General features: G+C 44.7%; 1 protein-coding gene across 5 annotated transcripts in view; it reads left to right on the top strand.

Moving 5' to 3' along the window:
• The window catches only part of sox5 (SRY-box transcription factor 5), an 87165-nt gene that overhangs the window by 57084 nt on the left and 5643 nt on the right, over positions 1-24438 (top strand). For 2 of the 5 annotated variants that reach the window (XM_061073904.1, XM_061073906.1), the window contains 5 exons: positions 2092-2218; positions 5586-5680; positions 12537-12701; positions 18478-18670; positions 22211-22386. In XM_061073904.1, the coding sequence (XP_060929887.1) occupies positions 2092-2218; positions 5586-5680; positions 12537-12701; positions 18478-18670; positions 22211-22386 (756 nt within the window). The remainder of the gene's footprint in view (positions 1-2091; positions 2219-5585; positions 5681-12536; positions 12702-18477; positions 18671-22210; positions 22387-24438) is intronic. The other 3 variants (XM_061073907.1, XM_061073905.1, XM_061073908.1) reach the window with 3 other exon arrangements.

Here is a 24438-nt window from a genome sequence, read left to right on the forward strand (position 1 = left end):
GATTGTGTCGTGTCACAGCCGCATTCCTTATGATTGTGGAGCCATTTTCCAGTCATTTCCATCCATCCAGATCAATTTTCCACATCAAACAGCTTTTACCTGCTTATTGTCCTATTCAGCCATTACCTCTCTGGCCTCCTGGCAAAATGAGAGGAAGAAGGGGGAGAGACGAGTTGTAAAGAGGGAACAAAGTGCCGTGCAACCGGGACTACAGGTCAAACACCTAACAACCCCCATCAGGGGTTTGATTTCAAGGGACACGCTGCCATTTGAACGCATGCAGTTAGTTTAATCGTCATGAGGAGGGTCAGTCGGCCTGTAAAATCACTTTTCTGCTCACATGAGAAATGTATAACGGAAGCTTTTAGTGCAAAGTTAGGGTGTTAAGTATTAGGCATTGTGGGAAAGGAACAGGGCTATAAGTCACACAAGCACCCCCAACTTAATGGAAGTCCACTGATATTTCCCTTTATGTCCACTTGGATTATTTGCTTTAGAAAGACATAATTTCTTTAATTTAAGTATTTATGTTTTGATCTGTTTCAAAACGGAGCTGATTTTTGTCCACTTCGACTTGTAAATGTCAGATTTGGTTTCTACTACGGCACAGGAGGGGAAAACTAATTATTATGCGAGTAGAGGTTTTAATATCAGGACATAAACTGAAAACATGGCTGCAAACAATCCCTGAACAAATGACAAAGCTTGTCCCTCAAGCCAGCACAGGTGGACTCCTAATACTTTTAAAGTCTGTTTTCAAACACCTGTTTTTATAGCGTTTTTTAATCTTAATGTCTTGCAGAACTGAAAACATAAAAGTCTGAAAAAACGACCTGAATATTGCATGAAAAAGTTTAATGCAGGAGAAGTGCAGTAGTGATGAAACGGATTTGTTTAATTAGTTATTCGATTTTATCTCAGTGCAGTGTAGGCACAGCACTGCATGTCCAAACATTAAAAAGTAAATGGTGCCAATTGGTAACACCACATTATATCTTGATATATCCAATAAATTTAAAGAAAGATACACAGGCTGATTGACCTATAGAGCTGAAGAGTCACCGAGGCTCAATTGATTATGGGATGTTTCCCACAAGTTTTTTAGAAAAACATTTGTATTCTTGTTCTGACTTTTTTAGGAGAATGGTAAAAAAAGTATGCACAGAATTTGTCTTGAACACCTTCCTCCTCTCTATGTCTGTTGTCTGTTCCTCAGACCACATTACATTTTAGCTTTACAGTACAGTTGAGATAAGATCCATTCTCTTCCTCCTCCTCCTCCTCCTCTCACCTTTTCCCACTCTCCCTCTCCTCCTCACTTCCTCTCCTCATCCCTTCATGTCTTTTTCGCTTTTCAAACTGTCAGTCGGTCCATCACACGCAAGTCTTTGTGTGTTGTTTTTGGCAGAACGCTGTTTAGTGCAACCATCTGTCTCCTACTTTTCTCTCTTTCTGTCTCCCTCTCTCTCCGTCTCTCCCTCTCTCTCTCTCTCTCTCCCCCTCTAATGTCATCCCTGCCAAAGCCACCCATCGGAGGAGCTTTTTTCTGCGTCTCCTTTTTAAAATCCTGGAAACCTTGTGAAGTCGTATGGCTCTCTGCCGACGCGCGCAGACAGGATTGCGTCTGTGTGTGCGTGTGTGTGTGTGTGTGTGTTTGGGTTGTTGGGGGAGAAGGACGGGGGTTTGAGGGGGGGGTTTGATGTGGAGAGATGGGAGGGAACATCATCATCCAAATAAAGGAAGAGGCCAGCTGTTGTGAGAGGAGAGTGAACTGTCCTCGTGATTCACTTTTTGTCTTTGAATCAAAGAGGTGGAGTGTGTCTGTGTGTGTGTGTATCTGTGTGTATCTCTGTGTGTGTGTGTGTGTGAGAGAGAGAGAGTTACTTTACCAGTGTCTTTTCAGACTTATGTCATATGTGTGTATTCAGTGAATATCTATGGTTGGTTATTCAAAGAGATTGCAAATGCTCATGTTTTCTACCTCCCTTTCCCTTCTCTTCTTCTTCTCCTCCTCCACCATCCACCCATCCTTCCTCACTGCCTTTCACGCCCACCCCTGCCCTCCCTCCCCGCCTCTCCCACCTTCATCAGCAGGTCCAGGGCCAGCTCCCTCCGCTGATGATTCCCGTCTTTCCCCCGGACCAGAGGACCCTGGCGGCTGCCGCAGCCCAGCAAGGCTTCCTCATGCCCCCTGGCTTCAACTACAAGCCTGGCTGCAGTGAGTAACAACCACGCACAATCTAACACCACACACACACACACACACACTCGTGCACTTGAAAAATTTGTTAATATGTGCAACTTGTGGAGTCAAAGAGGTTTTTGTGTACGTTTTTTCAAATGTTCTTGAAAAACCAGGCAAGGTAGAGTGTGACCGTTTTCCCACACAAGGACTCCGACTGTTTCCCAAAAGACAAGCTCGCCCCTACAACAACAGCTCTCTCTCTCTCTCTTAATAGAAAAACCAGTCCAAATACAACCCTTCCTGTTTACACTCTCCACCTCTTTCTCTTTATCTCCTTCTCTCTCTTTCTCTCTCTCAATCTTTTTGGCTCCTTACTTTTGTCTTGTCTATTTTTTGATGTATAAAACAAGAAAATACCGGACATGTTTATTTATTTTTTTTGGCTATCAAGCTCCGGCTGTGTGGCAATGTGTTGTTTACCATGAGAGACAGAAAGAAGAAGTAAGGGAGATAAAGAGAGAGAGAGAGAGAGAGAGAGGGAGAGAAGGGTGGGTGCTTGCCAGGGGATGCTGGGAATAAATGCACAGTGGGGGGGGAGGGTGGTAATGTGACCTGCCCCAGGTTCTCCTCACATTAACAAGGGACGCAGCCAGAACATGTTTCCAACACAGCCCCCACACACACACACATGCACACACACACACATGCACACACACACACACACATGCACACACACACACATGCACACACACACAAACACACAATCGTCCAGGCAGCCAGAGATGTTTTTTGCGAGTTTTCCGAACACAAAAGGGATACAAAGGAAGAAAAAAAAACTCAAACGCAGATCTGTGTGCGTGCACTGAAACGCAAGCTCTAACCCCCCCCACCCCCTTCGAGTTTCACAGCTTCCCAAACAAGTCCACTCCATTTTAATTAGTGCCATCTTCACCCATGCCCACTACCCACGTAAATACCCTGTCAAGTGGTGGGCTTGTCTTTTCACTGCCTCGGCCAACTCCAACCGGACTGGCACGCGGCGCCAGGCTGAGCCGCCCCTGAGAAAACTCTCTGGCAACTTTCAAAGTCAAAGCGAGGCGATGTAGTTTTTTGGTGCCGCGGCTCTAAATAGGACATGTGTAGCATTGTGCACTGACATATTCTCACGGCGCTTCATAGCTTTGAGGATGAGAATAGATCTTATCTGCACAGTATGGACTTCTGTGCGCTGAGTGGCTGCCTGGTTGAAACACTTGTTGAACGGTAACACTTGTTCTGTTCGAGCTTCCAACACAACATGTTACAGCTAAAGATAACACCTCCATGTTGTTGCCAGGACTTTCTATAATTTACATTTTGTAGATTGAAATCTAAACTAGTGCAAAACAGACCTGCATTTTGATTGATGACTTTACGGCTGATTTGGAAGTTACTTATTTGTTAAGTAAACCAAAAAGTAAATATGAAATATATTCACAGCACAGCTCTCAGTTACCAAAGACAAAGTTTTAGTGATGCTTATGCATTATATGTTATTCCACATATGGCCTTAGCGCAGATGTTTGTTGTAGAGATGATAAAATGCTGGAATGGACCTTTAAATGCATTCAGACAGGAAGCTGAGGGACTCTCAAGATTAGTCCCTGCTATAGTTTAAACCTCAGAAACACTGTAGGTTTAGCAAATAATTAACTGAGCTTTATGTTTTAAATCAGTGCAATGCCCCTATAAGTTATTTAAAAAATCTAAATTTGTGCATAAATCCACATTAAAGTGACACTGGTGAAATGTTTGCGTCTCTTTCTTGCCTCCATCCATCTCCCTCTTTCGTGGGTTTGTCAGTGAGAACTGTCGGTCCCGTCCGCCGAGGTCCCCCTGTCCCCAGGCCAAGAGCAACATGTTTGCTTTCCTCCGTCCTTCTCCCTTTTGTTACAGCGACCCCCAGGAGGAGCATAAATATCAAGTTTGTCCAATGGAGCTGCAAAGAGAAGAGACCCCATCTCTTAGAATACACAGTCCTGAAATAATTCTCAAATTCCTCCTGCCCTCCCCCTCCCATGCTGGAGAAAAGAATGTCTCAGCTTCACTTTCTTTTTTTTTAAATAGTTATATGGGAAAGTATGTCGAAAAGAGAGTCTGGCTCATGCAAAGCGCACATGCACACGCTTACATGGGCGCACACATGCACAGTAGAGGGTCCTGCCAGGGCCAAGAGGCTGAGCACAGCACTGAAAGTCCAGGTCAGAAATGTGAGGTCAGGTCCTGTGAACATTCCCAAGTTTTCTCCTTGAAGAGAGAAGTTTCCTCAGCGTGACGCCGGTCGAAAAAGATGAACTCCTCATGTACTGTAATGTGATTGGTGGATATAGGCAAGTCAGAATTGTGAGCCGACACATTTGAAATGTTATCAATATGACCATAATAAAGTTCAGTATTCTCTCCTCGCCTCCTCCTCTCTTACTCCTCTCCTCTCCTTCTCATTTCCTCTCCTGTTTTTCACCTCTCCTCTCCTCCAATCCTCCTCTTCTCTCCTTTCTCCCCTCCTCCCTTTTCTCCTCTTGTGACCTCTCCTCCACTCCTATCATCTTTTCTCTATTCTCCTCTTGTCTCATCTCCTCACTTTTTTCTGTTCTCCTTTTTCTCCTCTCCTCATCCTTGACCTTTCTTTCCCTCCCTTTTCCTCCCTCTCTCTGTGTGAGTAATTACAACACAGCCTATCTGCACCTGGTCACTAATAACCCGCACCCTTCCCTTGCACTTCTGTCATCTCTACCTCTGCCCTGTCTTACCGTCTATCTTTTGATTTATCATTCATGACAGAGGGGTGAGGAGAAAGAGGTGCAGAGTAAGTTGTGAAGAGAGAAAGATGACAACAAGAGGGACGCGGGGAGAGAGAAAACGGGAGAGCGGCAGCAAGAGAGGAAAACTGAAAGTAGCCCTCTTCCCACAAAGCAGAAGAAGAGACAGTTGAGAGTAGAGAGGAAAAAAGGAGAGAGAGAGCGGTGATGGCGGCTCTTAATTAGGACGCTGGGGCCAGCTTTATCAGAATCCCCTCACCTCGCTGCTCTTTGTCAGGGGGTATTAAGGAGGAGGACACACAATCAGGCTTTTCATTAAGGCGCTACCGGCAGTGCACACAAAGGATGGCTTTAACAGCTGCGGAGGGGGACTCAGGTGGTGGTGGTGGGGGTTGGGGGGGGCGAAGGTGGGATGAGAGGGAGGAGAGAAGCGAGATGGGTGAGGGTTAAGAGAGGGGGGGATTCACAGAGGAGAAAAAAGGAGACACGAGAAGAGAGGAGAAATAAAGGACTTTGTGAAGGGGGCAGTGGTGTGTAAAAATTGCTGCGCTAAAAATTACAAGAGTGAAAAATGCTAAAAGGTGATATTCTCTTGTCTTCAGGTGACCCCTACCCTCTGCAGCTCATCCCCACCACGATGGCTGCTGCCGCTGCTGCTGCTGCCGCCACACCTGGCCTGGGACCCCTACAGCTCCAGGTTAGATAACATACGACACAGAAAAAGGGCACTTTAAATGTTACAAACTGATCACTTCCTTTTCACCTGGGTGGTCCAACTGGGAATAAATCCCACTCCCTTGACGGTGCTCACACCACACACTGCTGCAACACAGGACCACAAACACAGCCACAGGGGTTGGATACACAGCTGTCACTTTCCGCCAAAGTGCGGACAGGGGAGCGATCTCCTAAAAACATGATCTCCACGATCAGAGCTCAGAAATCACACGCAACTGACAAGTGTAACTACAGCCTTCAGCCAAGACCCGAGACAGGAAGTGCATGGGGCTGATGCAGTCAGCTGGAGCGGGACCGACATGTTCAGATCGACTGTCAGAGTTCATCTGTGGAGGATGCTGAAGACATTTCCAGGCTCTTTCAAGAGCAGAGGGGCAACGATAGAATTTTTAACCCAGCAGATCAGAATTATGTTTACATGTTGTCCCAACTCTTCAAAGGCACAAAATAGTAGAACTGTTGCCAACACAGGAAGCCACACCAAAATATTGGCTGTACTGAGTATGTACATGACGATGTCCAGCCATCATTTTAAAATCAGAGACAAGATCATCGAGAGTCAACATCTGTTTTCCCACTTATCAACATGAGTCTGACTTTGCTACCCGCTCTGTCTGCATGTGTAGAATAAGTGGCCGATCGCTCTGTATCATCCTGACCTTCCTGACAACCGCTCGTTCGCTCGCTCTCTCCCTCTGAACCCCGCACGCCGACAAACGCCCACAGACCAGACCTCACATACAGTACTTCCACTCTGGTCCACGTAAGCTTTGGGGGTCCCCTTCTCCCGGGGGGGTTAAGAGCCTGCATGGACGTCCTCTGAAACACATTAACCTCTGGCGTCGGGGCCCGGCCTCCGTACAGGCAGTCACTTTGAAACGCATATCATAAAACATACCACACGCTCGCACCCGAGAGAAACCGCTGAATCTGTTTCACTTACTGTTGACACTCACAGAGGGGATGATGGGAAGATATGGGTTAAAGGTGAGGCAGTGTGTGTGTAATACATTTGCACCTGTCAGCCACATATGCTAGACACTACAGGGAGAATAGAGCAGCTATCCCAGAGAATGGACACCGCTGTCGTCACTGTTTCATTATCACTCGTGTGTGTGTGTGTGTGTGTGTGTGTGTTCCGACCGAGAATAATGTCCTCTGTGCTGGTATTACTGTTCCAATCTAGCTGTCCATATGTTCAGACTCACTCAAAATCTCCAGTTGCTTTGTCCACCTTGCAATTGGATTTTTTTAAACCAGCAGGGAGGGGTGAGAGGACATACAAAGTGCAAAAACACATCTCACTAGCAGATTTCTTTCTTACAATCCTCCCGAAAAAAACACAGACACACACACACACTCCACATATGCTCACTATCTCACACACACACATACACTTCGAGATTAAGGCTTTGTCCGAAAGAAACGGATTTGCCCGGGCTGACACAAGTACAGATGTCTCAATGTGGACGGATTTCCTTTGGGATCGCCTCTGCGCCCTCATTTGATAAGGGGGTGTTTATGTTGCCCGAGACGAGACATGACAGTGAGCCAGGGCCGCAGGTCGCCGAGGCAACACAGTGGTTTGGAAGAGAGGACACAAGTGGACCCACTTAGCTGAGACGTACACATACAGATAGAGAATAAAAGATCTTCAGAAACGGTACACATACACACATAATCATGGGAGTATATGTGAACACACCTTATGTACACCGTGTCACACAGTTACATGAAACACAGAGTAAATCAATATGGTCTTGATATCTGTTTTAAGTACAAAATTGTTTTAATAATTTAGTGTGTATCATGTCCAATAGTACAAGGCTAGTCTTTCTACCACCAGAAAGTCTTTATGATAAAAACTGTCTTAAATCCAACCTGAAAAAACCCTGACGACATGATGAAAAACAACAGAAACACAAAGTTTTAGTTTAAGGTCCATATATTTTTAAATTAAATTATTTTTGAAAGTCTTTATGATCAAGACTCTGAATATGAAGCCCAAAATCCACAAACCATGCTGTTAGTTGATAAACCAGTTGTTTATTTCACTAAAGCACATGTAATTTACTAAATTATTAACTTTTTAGAGGATCCTGATATTACACCATTAAGCATTTAGCACATTCCAGTCTTTAACTTGAAAGTGTCCTCGGTAAACTGTCGATATAAAGGAAGAAATTAGTGAGATTTGTTCTTAGATCACACTGCATTAAAACTGTCTGTATAGAAAGAGAGAAGACTTAGAGAGAAAGTCTCAATAGCGTGGCTTTGAGTTAAGTGCTGTTCTTAGAAAAATGTATTAATCTCTCAATGATTTAAAGCTCTATCTATGTTTGAAACATCCTCCATAGAAATCTGCAGAGTAGCTCGCACAGTCAATGGGAGCTTAACACACAATCCTCCACAGAAGGTTTTCAAGGCTTTGGAGTGTACAAGGTTGGCATTTAGCATCTTAATCTGGGGGATGAGAGTGACATTGTGCATTAGAGCATGTTAATCTATCTCCCTATTGACCCTTGATATCATTGATATCATCCACGTCACACAAATGGACTGAGAAGGACAGACAGAGCTCTAGGAAAAAAAAGGAAAGAAAAATGCACTTATCCTGGCGAGGCAGTGGGAGATCTGCGATAAGAGGGAAAAGGCAGAGGTGCCGGAGAGGTATTTAGAAGGATGATCAGTTAATGGATAAACAGTGAGAACGACAGATGAGGGGTGGAGGTAAGTGGAGGAGAAAAGTGTGGATGTTCGAGAGGGGGAGAAAATGTGTGTGTGTGATATAAACAGGGTCAATGGCGCGGGTCAGGCATCATATGGAGAGGCAGATGTTGGAACATATTGTCCTGGATTACCGCAATGTACACCGGAGAGATGGATGGAGGAACAACGGACAGGCGGGCGAGAGAGAGGGGGGAGATGGGGAAAGAGGCAGGAACAGCTGAGAGGAGGTAAACGGGAAATCAATCGAACAACTCCATCCTCCAGAAAAACCTTATCTGGGAGAGAGAAAGAGCCGAGCGAAGCGTTTTCCACAGACGTGAGGATTGCGTCAGTGTTGGTATATCCTCCTCGGCCTTATAGACCCCACAGAGTTGCAAGGAAATGCCATTTTGTGATAGCGGCAGGGGATCGATGTGAAATCAATACGCAGAAGAGATAGGCGGCCGTCTCGGCTTCAACACATAATGAGAAAAGGAAAAGGATTATTCACAGTATAATAAATCTTTACAATCATCAGTCAATGGCGCATTATTGGTGTAAAGGCGTAAAAAATATCCATTATCCACTCGGATTGTTTTAAAAAATGTTATTTATGACTTATTTCCGTCACAAAGTTTTGATGAAATTAGTGACAAAAGTCAAAGTCAACTTTATTGAAATGCCGTTTCTCTCTGATTCCCGGTGTAAAAATATAAGGAGACAGAACATATAAGAATGAAACATACTAGGTACTCAAAACATAGTACATAGCCCAATATAGTATGAGTGGATGGACCACAGGATGTAGTACATAGCAACTAAAAATAGCAGCAGTCAAGGAACGAAAGAAACAAGTTGATAAAGAGGTTTTACATTGTCCAAAAACACTCAGCAGCTGAAAGAAAGCGCGGTGAGACAGACAGGAAGTCAGACAGACAGAACGCCGGAGAGGAATCCATTAAGATCCGTACAATAGTCCTCGTTGTCCGTGTAAACAATAGAGCTCAAGCTGCTCTGAAGCGCCGCTAACTCCGACAACAAAGACCAGGCGAGATGGTAATCTGACTAAAGCTGCAGATTATTGACCAAGAATCTCTCTCACACACACACACACACACACACACACACACACACACACAGACACACAGCATCAATCGTACTAATACCAAACAATCACCCCCACATCTTCACTCAGAGAACACAATTGTCACATGTCACCTTCTCAGTTCTTGTCAACAGAGCTCAGACTGGACATGCTTACACACACATACACGGACACATTAGGGGGGTGGGTGTCATGTGACCAACTCACTGACCACTAGACACACTCACATGCACACACACACACAGAAAAACACATGCAGATGTGTTGGCGCTGGTGTCACATTAAGGGATTATGGACAGAAGGAGTGAGGAGCTGGTCTTAACAGTTCAAACGGACACACACACACACACACACACACACACACACATACACACACACAAACACACACAGATACACAGCTCAGCAGTATGTCTGGCTAGTGAGTGACATTTCAAATTCCTTCGTTTCATCCTGCAACTACGATTGCATTCCCCCCCTTTACTCATTGTGGTGTGTGTGTGTGTGTGTGTGTTTGTGTGTGTGTGTGTGTGTGTGTGTTTGTGCCTGCCTGCGCTTGTGTGAGTTCGCTCCTCCAGTCACCCCAGGGGGCTTTGCGCTGTCACTTCCTGTTTGTTGACATGTATGTCGTTGTGGCGACGCTCTGGGCGCGCTCCACAGTGCCTCTGCCCTCTGTAATGTGTGTGTATGTGTGTGTGTGTGTGTTTGTGTGTGTGTGTGTGTGTGTGTGTGTGTGTGTGTGTGTGTCATCGCTCGCCGGCCCATTGAGCAGGCTTTGAGTGACGGGAGCTGGCCTTGTAATGGAACTCAATTCACTCCGCAAATAAAGAGGCCTTTGAACCACTGGTCCGAATATGGCAGGACACACACACATTCACATACACACACACACACACCGCCTGTGGTCCACTCGCTAGGGGGTTTGGCTGGTAGGGAAGGGAGGGGGGGGGGTGAAGGGTGTTCATGCTCGGCTGCACCACCCACCCTCACCTCCCTCCCCTCCATCACTCTCTCTCTCAGGAACCACAGTGCAGCTAATTGAAGAGAAACGGGCGAGCGGAGGCTGATCTGATCTGGGCGAGCTGGTCCTCCGCAGCCGTGTCCGTGTGGCTTGCCAGAGCATGACCAATCTGATTTCCACATCAGCAGCAGCACACACACTCTCCTGCATGTACCTCAATTATCACCGTTCCCCTCTGTGTCTTTAGCAGCGGCAGACACCGTGGGCACAGGTTTTTCCCAAAACAGGGAGAAACTTCATCAGAGCCTCAGATAAACCGAATCAGACTCATTCATTGGAGAAGATGTTCACTTTCTATTTAAAACAAAAAATATTTTAAGAAGAGGCTTAAACAAAATGTTAAGGTGCTGAGAGAAGTCAAACTCACACACGTGAAAGTTTCTCTTTTCTATAAGACATGTTGCCTCTATGTCGCTGTTGCATTGTCGCACAGTGAGTGTACTCGTCGCCACATGTGAATGACAGTCAGGCGTGAGAGTGCTGCACATTCAAATATGAGTTTATTCCAGCACAACCACTTCATTGTGCGAGTGTGTCTGCTGCCAGTTTGAATGGCTCATTTTTGTGTTTCTTGTTTGTTTAAAAAGAGATAAATGCCTTTATTTAAGATAGCAGAGCGGAGCAGACGCTAATGTGGCTGTCAAGGGAGATAGAGAGAGGTACAAACAGACAGGGAAAGAGAGAGAGAGAAATAGCAGTGACAGCATCTCTTCCTCGTCCATTTGCATAAACCAGCCTTTGTCTGACGCTGGTGGCCGGCAGCCAAGCGCCAACAGAAGGACGGAAGTTAAACTTCCAAAAAAAAAGAATGGTCCTCTTCCAGAGAAATCTTCCACCAGAAATAAATAACAATTATAACTACTCAAAAAAGAGAAAAAAAACACATCAGTTACTTCTCACAAAAAATAACCGTTCTGCTCTTCAGAGGAGCGAATAACAATTCTGAGAGAAACAAAAAAATGGCATCTCTGAGATTTGTATTAGCGGACATGAAAGTAGATTGAGCTCCGCAGGATGATTTCGAGGATGAAGATATGAAGAAGACGTGTTTATGAATGTTGAAGCTCTTTCCAAGTTGTGAATATTATGTTGTGTCTGTTGCTGTGGAAATACAGGCCAGAGACTGTTTTGTGTGATACAATGGTATTGCATAAATATTCCCGAGTATGTTCACACCATAGCGGCTCAAGCCATAATGCCTCCATTTAATTGGAAATTAATTAAATACATAAATAAGAAATGTGGGTAATGTTTTTTGTTTTGTTTCCCTAGGCAGTTATTGAATCAGTTTATCTTTGTTTTAGACTATTTAATATCGTTTTTGTGTGTTTTTGCATCTTATTGTCGGCGCACTAAAAACATCGTATGCACAAGACACTTCTGGCATGTCCCATCTGGCATGTAGCTCCACAAAATTCTCTCTCTCTCTCTCTCTCTCTCTCTCTCTCTCTCTCTCTCTCTCTCTCTCTCTCTCTCTCTCTCTCTCTCTCTCTCTCTCTCTCTCTCTCTCATTCTTTCCCTCTACATCATCACTTTTTTTTCACCTTGAGCAAGTGCCGGGCTCTCCGGCGTGACCTCGATAGCCCGAATGTTTTCTCTTTCTCCCACGATGCACCTGGAGGGGACATGGCCATCTCTGGGCCTGTCAGAGAGGCTGTTAGCGCTTCTCCCATGGGGTGAGGGGGGGGGTTGACAGTGGAATTGTCCCTCTCTGTCACACAAACACAAGCCCGGCCACTAATGGCCTCTTCTTCTTCTTCCAGAGCTTTTTAGCCACCGTCTTCTTTTTTGTTTGTGCGCTCTCAAGTATTCATTTATTCATGTTGTCCCTTTCTTCTCCTTTTCCCCCCCCCTCCTTCCATCTCCTTTCTTACTATCCCTGCCGCCCCCTCCCCTCTTCCCCTCTTGTCAAAACCTGTCTGTCTCTCTGTTCTCTCTCCGCCTCCTCTCTACCTGTCTCTCTCTCTCTCTCTTACCTTGCAGCAGTTCTATGCCGCTCAGCTGGCGGCCATGCAGGTCTCCCCGGGGGCCAAGCAGCACGGAGGCAGCATGCAGTCCCAGGCTCACCTGGGCAGACACTCGCCACCCAGCAACACACACTCCCACAGTGACAAAGGCCGCAGCTCCCCGCAACAACACAAGAACAAGGTAAAAAGAGAAGTGCGTGTGCATGTAATAGTCTGTGTTTAATACCAGAAGTGCCAGAGGAGTTTACGAGTCAACTGTCAAACCTATTTGATCAATATAAACTATTATTTTCAAATGTCCAGTCTAGAAAACAACATTTCCATCCAAAAAGTATTTTATGAAAATTCAGCTATTGACCTGATAGTGGAATACAGATTATTCTGTTTACTTTCAATGAAAATCAACTTTTCAAAGTATTTTCCAAATCTAAGTTGATTTTTTTTCAGTGCAGTGACTGTCAACATTTGAAAGTTCTTCTACTTTTTTAAGAAACTGCAAATTTTGTGACACCTGCTAACTGTACACACTCTGGCCTTCCTGGTGTTTCAACACAGACTGGGATTGTCTTTCACTGAAGTGCATGGTCTGAAGATTTGTGTCCCGGCTTGTTTGATTGTTGCATCGCTTCCAGAATCTTGTGTCCTGAGCGACGGCCACCTCCTCATACTAAAGCACGCCTTGCTCCAACTAGATCCTAAACTCCACAGTCACCTCTGCAAGTGAAACACCAACAACTTTGATCACAGAGGTCTAGCCGGCATGTGGTCGAGGTGGACTTGAGGATGGATTGGTGTTTGTGCCGTTTTCTCGGCTGGCTGCCCAATAGGGGCGAGGGGAGGCCTTGTGCCCGTTCAAGTGGAATTCTATGAATATCTGGTGGGCTGTTGAGACCCCCACTACCTCCCCCCTCCCATAAACACTTGTACAAGCACACGCACACAAACACACATAACCCTGTGACCCCTGCTGTCCCCCCTCCCTCCTTACACAAGGGTAGTGGTCAGTCACAAATCAACACACACACACACGCGAGTGTGCGGGACAACACTATTGAGATCCCACTGAGTCTGACAATCTCAGCTCAGATTTGCTCTAACCCCACATTTTATCATATTACTGAAAAGTTTCCCTTTTTTCTTATTTTTACCTTTTTTCTTATACTTTTGCTTCCCATTCCTTCCCATCCTTCTCTTCTTCCTCCTTTTTCCTCTCCCTCTAATCTCATCTATTCCATCCTCCTTGTGTTTTCTCTCATCTTGTCTCCTCTTTCTTCCTTTCGTCTCCTCTTGTCTCCACACCACCCCTCTTACTTTCTTTCCACTTAGTCATCCTCGGCCATCAACTTGTTCTTGAACTGTGCCAACTCCTTTGATCTCACAAGCATACACAGACAGTTAGGACAAGCTCCTAGTCCGGATTAAAGCTTGTGGTTGACCTCAGATCTTGCACCCCTGCTTCCTTGTCCCTCAGTCCTTCCTTCTACACACACATATAAACACACACACACTTCCATCCCACCCCATTGACACACGTCTTATTACCATATATATGGAGTTGGGCTGACAGGCAAGTGCTGCGGCCTGTGGTGGAGGGGACGCAGGAAGCTGTAATGGCCTCCCCGGTCCAGCAGACCCACACAGACCCGGACGGGCCCCATGGAGCCAAAATGGCAGATTGGCCGCAGAGCTGTTTTGGTGTCACTCCTCCTCCATGGAGTAGCTCTCTCAGCTTTGTCGATCTCTCAACCTCCTTCTCCTCTTTTTTGATTTCTTTCATTCGGTCGAAACAGTCCAGCACTCTCGCTCTTTCCCAAACTCTCTCTTTTCATGCCTCTCATTCTCTCGGTCTGTCTCTCTGGGTGAGTGACATGTATATTTCAAAGGTGTGCTCCCCCTGTGGGCTCTCAGGTCTCTAGTCATTTAGAGACCTGCTGCCTGCCTCTGCTCACAGCTGTTTGGTCTCAGGCACACAACGCTTAAGTGCTTTACCCTCGGGTGAGACACAGACACACACACACGTGTGCAAATGCACGGGCACACACACAGGTGTCGAACAAGATACCAACTAGAGACCATGCATCCCCCCATACACACACACACACACTTACAAACACACTCACACACACAGCCATGCAAAAAAATCACTGCAGCAAACATGCAGTTTTATTCTATGCAAGAGTGGATTTTTAGGCAGGCATGCATACAGACCCATACAATAGTGCAATTCAAGTTATTCACCATATGCAGTCCTGTCGCTGACATGCATCACACGCACGCATCGGTGGAAATAAACTAAGTAAGTAGCGTACTTCACTACAATTATATATTACTTTACCATTTCCTCTTTTTTAAGACAGTCTACCTCTACTCCACCACATTTAAGAGGTACAACATGTATATATTAATATTTATATAATATGTTTTACACAAATGCACATACAATTGTTATTATAACAATTATTATATATGTATTACTATTCTGTAATATATTGTATAATAATATATAATATATTTAGTATGTATATCAGGGAGTTTAAATGAACACCACCTAGTAGTTAGAAAATAGTTAGATCATATGCTTTTTTCTTGCAACAAAAATAGATATATATTGTATCACTCTTAAAGTAGCCAGTCTGCATACTCAGTATACAACTACACAAGGTTGTACTTCTACTCAAGCTCTTTTTTAAATTCTGAGCTTTTAGACGTATTTAGTATTTGTACAATTGTAATACAGCTTTTACTGAGTAAAGTATTGTGTCTTACTACTCACATTTATCCACATTTGAATTTCAGATGTAGCATACAGCTGTAATGGAGACCGAAACCTCAATTTACAACATCTGGCATACATTGGCAATATACCAGATGTCAATAGTACACACACACACCCCCCTCTTCCACACACAGACACACGCAAACATGTAGTGCAGACCCCCGTCATCACTTTAAAAGGTTTTAGGAAGATGTTTGTGGCCTTTGGTTTGCGGTTTTGGCTAAAATGCGATTAATGACGTTTGATGTCCTTGTATAACCGTAAAAGGATAAACTTTAACTAATGTGTCCTTGAGTTGATATCACGTATATGAGTCAGCAATTACAATCTGAACATGTATTTTTTTATGGCCTAGTGCAGTTGAAGGGATAAAACTGTCACTGTCATAGGTAAAGTCGCGTCTATGTGACTGTTGTCGACGTACTAATTTGTATTCCCCAAATACAAATTAGTAGAAAATGCAAAGCACGTTTGCATACTTGAGGAATTAGTGTTTGAATCTGTGCCACAGACTGTAAGACACAGTGTCATATCTGCCTCCTCTGTGTCGTCAGCTGTCTGATAGAATTAGATATGACAGTATAATTAATATCCCAACAGTCACTTGTAGCTGGAAGGAAAGGAAGGGGGGAAGGAAAGAGAGACGGGAAGAGAGAGATGCAGGAAGAGAGGCACAAAACAAGGTTTGGATTGTGGACATTGTAGCACAGACACACACACCTACACACACAGACCTGACAAGGATAAACGACAGCAGCGAGCACACTTGTCCTGTTAATTGAACCGTCAGCCTCTGTGATAAGATGCAGAGGCCTGATGTCGCTTACACATGTATGCATCCATACACACACACACACACACACACACACACACACACACACACACACACACACACACACACACACACACACACACACACACACACACACACACACACACACACACATCGACACACATACATGCATTCTCTCTCTCTCTCTCCCTCTCTCTCTCTCTCTCTCTCTCTCTGTCCCTCTGGCTCTCGCTGTCACTCTGCATGTTTTCGGCCTCAAAGCTGGAGACTATTTCATCAGCCAAGAGAGACACAAAGCAATTGTATTAATTCGAGATTCCAAGCCTTTCAGAGGCTTTAGAGCCACACACACACACACACACAAACGCACACACTCTGTCATGAGATTTAGAGCTTGTTGAACAATGACACACACACACACACACACACACACACACACATACACACACACACACACACTCATAAACAAGTCGGTCCAAGCCTCTCAGCTCCACTGTCTCAACTAATTCCTCCACACTGGCATAATGCAGGTTGGCCACCTTCCCACCATAGGATTTGGCTTGGCGCAGAGAAGAACCCCCCCCCACCCCACCCCATCCACTGTACAAGAGGCGGAGGCATTATCTATTTGTAATAAATATTCAAACGTGTTCGCAGCCAAAGCCCACCATAGTACGGGGTCAGGATTGAGAAGATCCTGCTCAGTTTTTTTTTTTCTCTTCCCGTCTCTCTTTTCTCTCCTCTTCTTCTCCGGCCCATTGTCTCACTGAAGGCATCTTTGGGGGTCCCTCCGTCTATTTAGAAAGACCCCCCTAATGAAGGACAATCCGGTTAGGCCTCAACGCACACAAACGCACACCCACAAACTTGGGATCGCAGACGCACACACACAGGCACGTACACATGTCGGGGCTTAATTGGAAGGGCTTAATTGAGTTGTGAGGGGCTCATAAGGCTTAGTACGACTCAAAGAGTGGGAATCAGGAAAAGTCGGCCTTAATGAGTGGAGATACGGCACACACACATACAGTACTTGCTACTGTATGTTGGATTCCGCAGCAATTAGACTAATGATCCAAAAATAAAGAAAAATAATGTCTCTGTTCTATTCAGTGGCTTGAATTGAACTACAGTAGATCCACACCTGTAATGCTAAAAGTTCCCTTTTCAAAATCCACACATAAAGGCAATTCTTATATAAGTAAAAGTCAAGTAAATAAGGGAGTAAAACAAAATAACCTTAAAAATAAACAAGTTGTGTTCCTACAGCAGACACACACAGCCTGTCGTTGTGCGTCTCTATTGGCGGGCCCATTAAGCCGTCCCGTGTTGTGTCTGCCTTTTAATTGCGGAGTTTTAATTACACAGAGTGGTCCGTGTACATCTGGTCCCTGGGCGATCTAATTCCTTCCTTCCTGTCATGTGACCCTCGGAAGCTCCCTCTGATTGGATTAGGTCACCGGTAGGGGTGCTGTTGCCATGACGATTAACGTAATAACAGCTCAGGGCTTCGTGTGGCGGTCCACATGGCGATTCATTTAGGGAACCACAGTCTGGTCTATTGTGTGCCGACATCGGTTGATTTAGATGAGTGACACAGATCTATGAATACAGGGTGATAATTGGAATCATACTTCATGGTGCCTACTTTATTATACAAATACTCAAAAAACGGATACTTCAAAAGACATGTTGGTTGGGGTGTGAGTTTGTTTGAGGCAGAAACTGCTGCTGGTCCCCTGCGTCTAATGGAGTAAGTGCTCATTGAAGAGGCAGGCAGTCCTCTGTTCTATGTGCTGTTTGATACACTGAGACGTCCCAGTGTCTGTAGTCTCTCACGGCTCTAAAGACAGTCCGCAGTGTTATTTTTCGTAGAGGAGTGTTGGCTGTTTACAGACTCAGTTCAAGGTGTTTCTCCTCCTCACGTTTGATTGTTGTACTCGTCGCTGCCCTCGTTTGCAACATTTGTCACGGAGCAGCGTTACAGTACCACATGTTTACCGGAGCCTGCATGTAGCTTGTGTATGTGCATGTGCATGAGTCATGACGTCTCTGGTTTGTTTGAAGGTTGACTTTGCCGTGATCGGCAGTCAGATATCCTGCATGTGAATGTCAGTGGTTTGCACCAAAATGTATGAGTATTTATTTCTTGTGTGTTCTGTTCATTTGTTTCACGTATGACGAGCTGTTTGGAGACGGAGGCAGTGGCATGCACCTCGTTATCTGTCCCGCGGGCTTCCGTCCGATTTGCTGTGCATGGGTTTTTCCCGTTTGATCCGTACGAGTTTGTCTCGGTAAAGATACGGCGAGGGGGTCCCTCCGGCCTCCCGCTTCCAAATTTCTACGGTGGTCACAGCAGGCGAAACTGTGCTGTTTTGGTTTTTGCAGGACAGTGAGGGTGCACAGCCACTGAACCTGTCGGCCAAGCCTAAGGCATCCGAGAGCAAGTCACCCAACTCCCCCCCAACTTCCCCACAGGTCCCTGGTGCCGCTGCTGCCAAGCTGGGCCACGCCGGTTCCATGAAGCACAGCATCGCCCCCTCCAGCATCGGAGGACCACCGACCAGAGTCAGCTCAATAGGTAAATAGAATGAAATGTCAATCACTCACACACAAACGCACACAGAAAACTTAAGGGCTTAACTTGTTATAACATACTACAACAACTACTAAATAAATCTACTGCTAATAAGATGGTTAGACTAATCTCGTGCTTACTTTCGTTTGGTCACTTGAAGCACACACGTTAAAGATTGTGCGTTATATAAAAAAAAATAGCATCTGTTAGTTTAGCATATATTTTGAAACATCATGAAAACTGTGGTAGTAGCAACTATAAGAATAAAAATAAACCAATGATAATAAACCTTATAAAAATCGTTGCTTCCTAATATGAATATGTACATCTTCAAGGGACACAGTGATACTTCTGCTGGTAGTGGCAAAGACGAGAATAGTCTTCTCCTCGTTCTCCTCTATTGTTGCTCGTGCCAGTACCATAATCATACCCGGCCATATGCACACGTACATAAAATATGACATAAACTAATCACTATTTTTTTGTACTCTTAATCCATTTTTCACGCAACACTGATAGTTCAAATATTACACATATGTAACAGGCTATAATTAGTGTGTTTGTGTTTTTGTTCCATGTCGCTGTTTGCCTCGGGGCTGCTTCATTGTTATGTGTTTATTAGTGAGTGAAAGAGACAGAGAGACATAGGAGAGATAGAGAGCGAGCGAGAGAGAGAGAGAGCAAGAGAGAGAGAGAGAGATGGGGATTAGCACATTTTTTTTTCCCAAGCGATGAAGCGAGGGGGAATAATAAAGAGAGGAGCACATGACAGACAGGAGGTATCACCAATGAGATTAGACAAGCCTCTTACATGAGCCAGGACAGCGCAAACACCCAGCATCAATGACACAATGACAGCACACACACACACACACACACACACACACACACACACACACACACACACACACACACACACACACACACACACACACACACACACACACACACACTCACATTAACACAATCCCACCTCCTCCTCCTATGCAATAGGCAGTTAGTCATTTTTTTCTGACTTCTTGGCTAATCTCACTGTTTTTCAACAAATCGGAGGATTTAATATCAGATTAGTGGATTTGCGGTCCCAGATGTTTTTTGTTCAGAAAAATGGATTACAGTGTTTAAAGTTTGTGTGTGATCCCTGCGGAATTATTTGTGTGTGGATACCAGTGTGTTTTTGTGTTGCTCATCCAAGTCATGTCGTAGGAACACATAGGTCCCATCTGTTGCCACTGAGTTTACTCAGGCAGGCACCAGCACATTTGTTATTACGGTTCAAAGTCATATTAGGAATCGTGTTGCAAGTTCAGAGGGGGATAGAGGGGGCGGACAAATTGGAAAAGAGTCTAGAGGCGGTCGGTTTGATGTGGGAGTGAGCGTGTGTTCAGGTTATTTAAATTAAGCGAGAACAGGAACAGACGGACAGACACACATGCAGAGGATGCAGTGGAATTAAAAATGGTGGCAGAACTCTAGTCAGTGATTAAGTCTGGAAATGTTCACAGATATAAATTGTAATTACAGATTCCATATGTGTCTTTTCTTCAGTTTGAGTCATATGGAAGTTAAAAGTATTTTTTGTTGGGTTAGAACAAAGGGTTTTAAAAAAAATTCAAAATCTTCCAGACACGTAAAACAACGGCAAAGATGATGGAAATGAATCTTAGTAAAACCAACTCTACGTTACTTTACATTCATACAGCAGTAGGTATTCAATAGAAACTCAGTTTATTTGAATTAAAGTGTTTATAAAGTATTTAGTATATAAATTAGCTCCACCTTAAATAGCCATAAAATTAAAGTGACATAAACAGTAACAATTTAATTTTTAAATTGTGTTTTTTGTACTTAAACCTCCATCTACTTCATCACTGATTAAATGAACCTTCATAGAGTTTTGCCTAGTGTTAGAGAGGTATATCAATAGTAGTAAAGTAATATTGGTTTATTTAGTGTAAAGAAGATTGTTGGTGAACAGTTTCAGTCTGTCTCTGATAACTTCTCCATAGTGCACATCTCTTTCGATTTTGACACCTACCAACCTAGAGGCATGTCCATCCATCCATCCATCCATCCATCCATCCATCCATCCATCCATCCATCCATCCATCCATCCATCCATCCATCCATCCATCCATCCATCCATCCATCCATCCATCCATCCACTCAAACCAAACTGAAGGGCTGTCAGCGCCTGCAACCTCTGCCAAAATCATACATATGTTGTTTTTTGTCCCTCATCTCCCGGTCAGAGTGTTTCTGTGGGTGAAAATGTATTTGTGCCTGTCTGGAGAGATTTGGTGCTCACTAAACTTGTGTGTGTGGGGTGAGAAGAAAGAGGGAGAAGGAGAGAGAGACCCCCTTCCCTTGTATCTGGGTCACATTCACTTGTCTGGATGGTCGGCATTGCTGTCAGTCTGAGAGCGACCCGCACACTAGAATATCCTTTGCCCCCCCCTCCCTCTTTTGACACCAGATTAAAATTGACTGCCACCCGATTCCATCGCCCGCTCTCCTCTCCCTCCTCTGTCCTCTCCCGCCCCCCCCCCCCCCCCTTTTCGACCCCCGCTCACATCCAGATTTTCCGGTTATGACTTCTGAAAGAGTTCACGGCTCTGTCATTACCAATCTGAATCTGGTAATCTGGCCTGAGATGGCATTAGCGGTGCGGATTAGCGCAGATAAAGGCCCCATAAGCCAGCCACAGCTCTTTGTTAAGAGCTAACACGGCTGATAGAGAGAGGCGATAGCAGCGCACACAATCACACACAAATACACACTGCGGTCAGGGCAGATGCCTCAGATGCCTCATCGGCGGCTAAGCTGCGGAAATAATACAAATAATAGGTGACGAGGAGATCTGACCTTTCCCGGTCGGCGGGACAGATGTTCTCTCACAGGGAAATTAGCAGGACTTTTTAGCCTTAATAAGAGTCATCTGGTCAGTAGAACAGTGAGGGTTCAGATGAGAAGAGGTATGAGTGTGTGTGTGTGTGTGTGTGTGTGTGTGTGTGTGTGTGTGTGTGTGTGTGTGTGTGTGTGTGTGTGTGTGTGTGTGTGTGTGTGTGTGTGTGTGTGTGTGTGTGTGTGTGTGTGTGTGTGTGTGTGTACGGCTGAGGGCAGGTGGAGAGGTGGTGGGCAGTGTGTTTCAAGGCTAGCTATGGGCAGACTATGACTCACATGCCCAGCTCGACAGGCTAAAATGGTCAGTGCGTGTGTGTGTGTGCCTTCAAGTCATAGAGAGAGACGCACACAGAAAATGAGAGAGTGACACATACACACACACACACACTCACACACTCCAAACTCCCCTCATCAAGTGCGAGGGAATGTCTTTACCTTATGGTTCAGGGGAAGATTTATTCCAGTTGAAAACCTCCAGCCAGCCTCCCAAACCTAGACACACACACACACACACATTACAAGTAAACGTAAAGTAGATAAAGATGCTCTAAATGAATTAGATCAACATGTTGACAAATGTGCATAACCCAATTAATTGCTGGTCCTCTCTCTGCGTCCCCGTACCTGTCTGTGCCTCAGCAGACTTGCTGTCATCGCTGTCCTCAACAGCCTACCTGAGCGACCACGAGGCGGTGAGCAAGGCCTTCGCCGAGGCCCGGCAGATGAAGGAGCACCTGAAGCGGGAGCAGCAGGTCCTGGACGCAAAGGTGGCCGCCGTCACCAACCTCAGCCTCAACAACGGACGCACGGACAAGGTAGACAACTTTGAATTACACCTATCAAACCGGGCATGGTGTCAAACTGTGTAGAGACGGTGAAATGATGTTTAAATATAATGAAATTTTACAAAATCATTGGTATTATAAAACAAATAGATCCATAATTGTATATTTAAGACCGCTTGAGCACTTTAAAGTCTTTATGTGTGTTTGTTGTGATCTTTGGGATGCAAATGTACGCAGGACTTTGATGAGAAATTAGTCTAAATTCATAAATTCTCGCGAAAGGAAGAAAAAGAGTATCCAAAGTCCTCACAAGCTGCGTCGGCTCATTGTTCGCTTGTTGGTAATAATTTGTCGTGCCATGTGCCATCCCTACGCACCATGTAGGAGGCAAATCAGTGTACATTGTGCTCGCTGAAATGTGCTGAAGCTAAACGGGGCCAGATAAGGTAGAACCAGAGGCGTCTCGGAGGTAATGAGTGTGTCTGTAAGGCACACTGCAGGGCTACGTGCGTGCGTGCGTGTGTGTGTGTGTGTGCGTTTGTGTGTGTGTGGCAAAGCGGAGTGTCGGAGAGACAGTAATGCGAAGTGACGGCACCGGCTCCTCGGCAGCGTGGCTAAATTGTAGTTATTTGTTAAACACATTGGGAGTCAGGTCGTGCACGCTCGCTCGCTCACACACACACACACACACACACACACACACACACACACACACACACACACACACACACACACACACACACACACACAGAGCGAGGGAACAGTGCACTTGAAGCATCTGCACCGCTGACACTCAACATCTTTATCTGTCTCTTTCTGTTTCAAACAGTCACACCCACACTGTACTCAGCCCAGGTTTAGTGTGCACGTTAAGACAGAGTGTACACAGTCATCTACTGGAGATCCAGTGTAAACACTTCAGTTTTATAAACTGTTACATCGACAAGATGCTGAGGAAGTTTGATCAATTCTGCAGGAAAGTTAAATATTTTATTGCATATTTTATAGTTTGTTAGACACGGCCATTGCATTAGATGGTTTTTTCAGAGGTTTTTTAGCAATTTATATTCACTTTATTACATTGCTTTGTTTTTGTCCTTTTTTAATAAACAACTATATTTTAACATATAAGAATATATGTTATAATGGTTTATAAGATAAAACATTCAAATTTAAAAGGTTTAAACAATGCAGTTTTTCATGTTAAATTAAGACTATAAATAGTTAAAAACACACTTCAAGTTCTCACATTGTTTAATTTAAAGTCCCAGCTATATATATATCTATATAGATATATATATATATTTTTTAAACAACCATGACACCGATGCTACGCGCTCTTGCCGACTCCCATCTCCTCGGCCCTTTGGCTTTGTGCTACGCGTGCAAGTGCGAAGCATCTCGGCGCTCGGATAGCACGGTGTCATCTCTGACACACTCAGAGGATTAGTTTTGTCGCTACTTTGTGTCTTGGCTCCAGTGTCAGCCATTCAATCCACTTTTCTCATGTACTGTACCGGGGCTTAATGTCAGACTAGGCTGTCATCCACTCTGTCTCCCTGTTCATCTCTGTCTCTGCAGCCTCACAGACACACACACACACACACACACACACACACACACACACACACACACTGCATCACAGTGTTGCAACAGCACATTTAATCTTTAAATCTTAAACTGTGGGACATATTTTATGCTCTGTTAATTCCTGGCACAAGGTTCGACTGATCATCTAAAACATCTCTGATTTACATACAAAATGACTAAATCATTCCAACCCAACCAAAGATTATTGTTTATTCATTAAAACTTATGAATTCAAAATTAAGTACTTTTTAAATGGCTTTAAAAAAACAAAAATGAACGTTTTCCAGTAGGTCTCTGGCTTTTTATCAGCCTCTCCCCTCCCTGTCTTTTTAGCCATATTTATTCCACTCTCAGGGGGGAAATTATCTCCAACAATTAAACTCTGTTGGACTAAAAACAGAGAAAATGCATTTCATTATCATTCTGCCCTCCCTCCACCAGTCAGCCAGCTCGCCAGGGTCACATGTAAATGGAGAGGGACACTTTTTGGAA

The sequence above is a fragment of the Limanda limanda genome, chromosome 1, assembly GCF_963576545.1.
Source record: "Limanda limanda chromosome 1, fLimLim1.1, whole genome shotgun sequence".
Classification (NCBI taxonomy): domain Eukaryota; kingdom Metazoa; phylum Chordata; class Actinopteri; order Pleuronectiformes; family Pleuronectidae; genus Limanda; species Limanda limanda.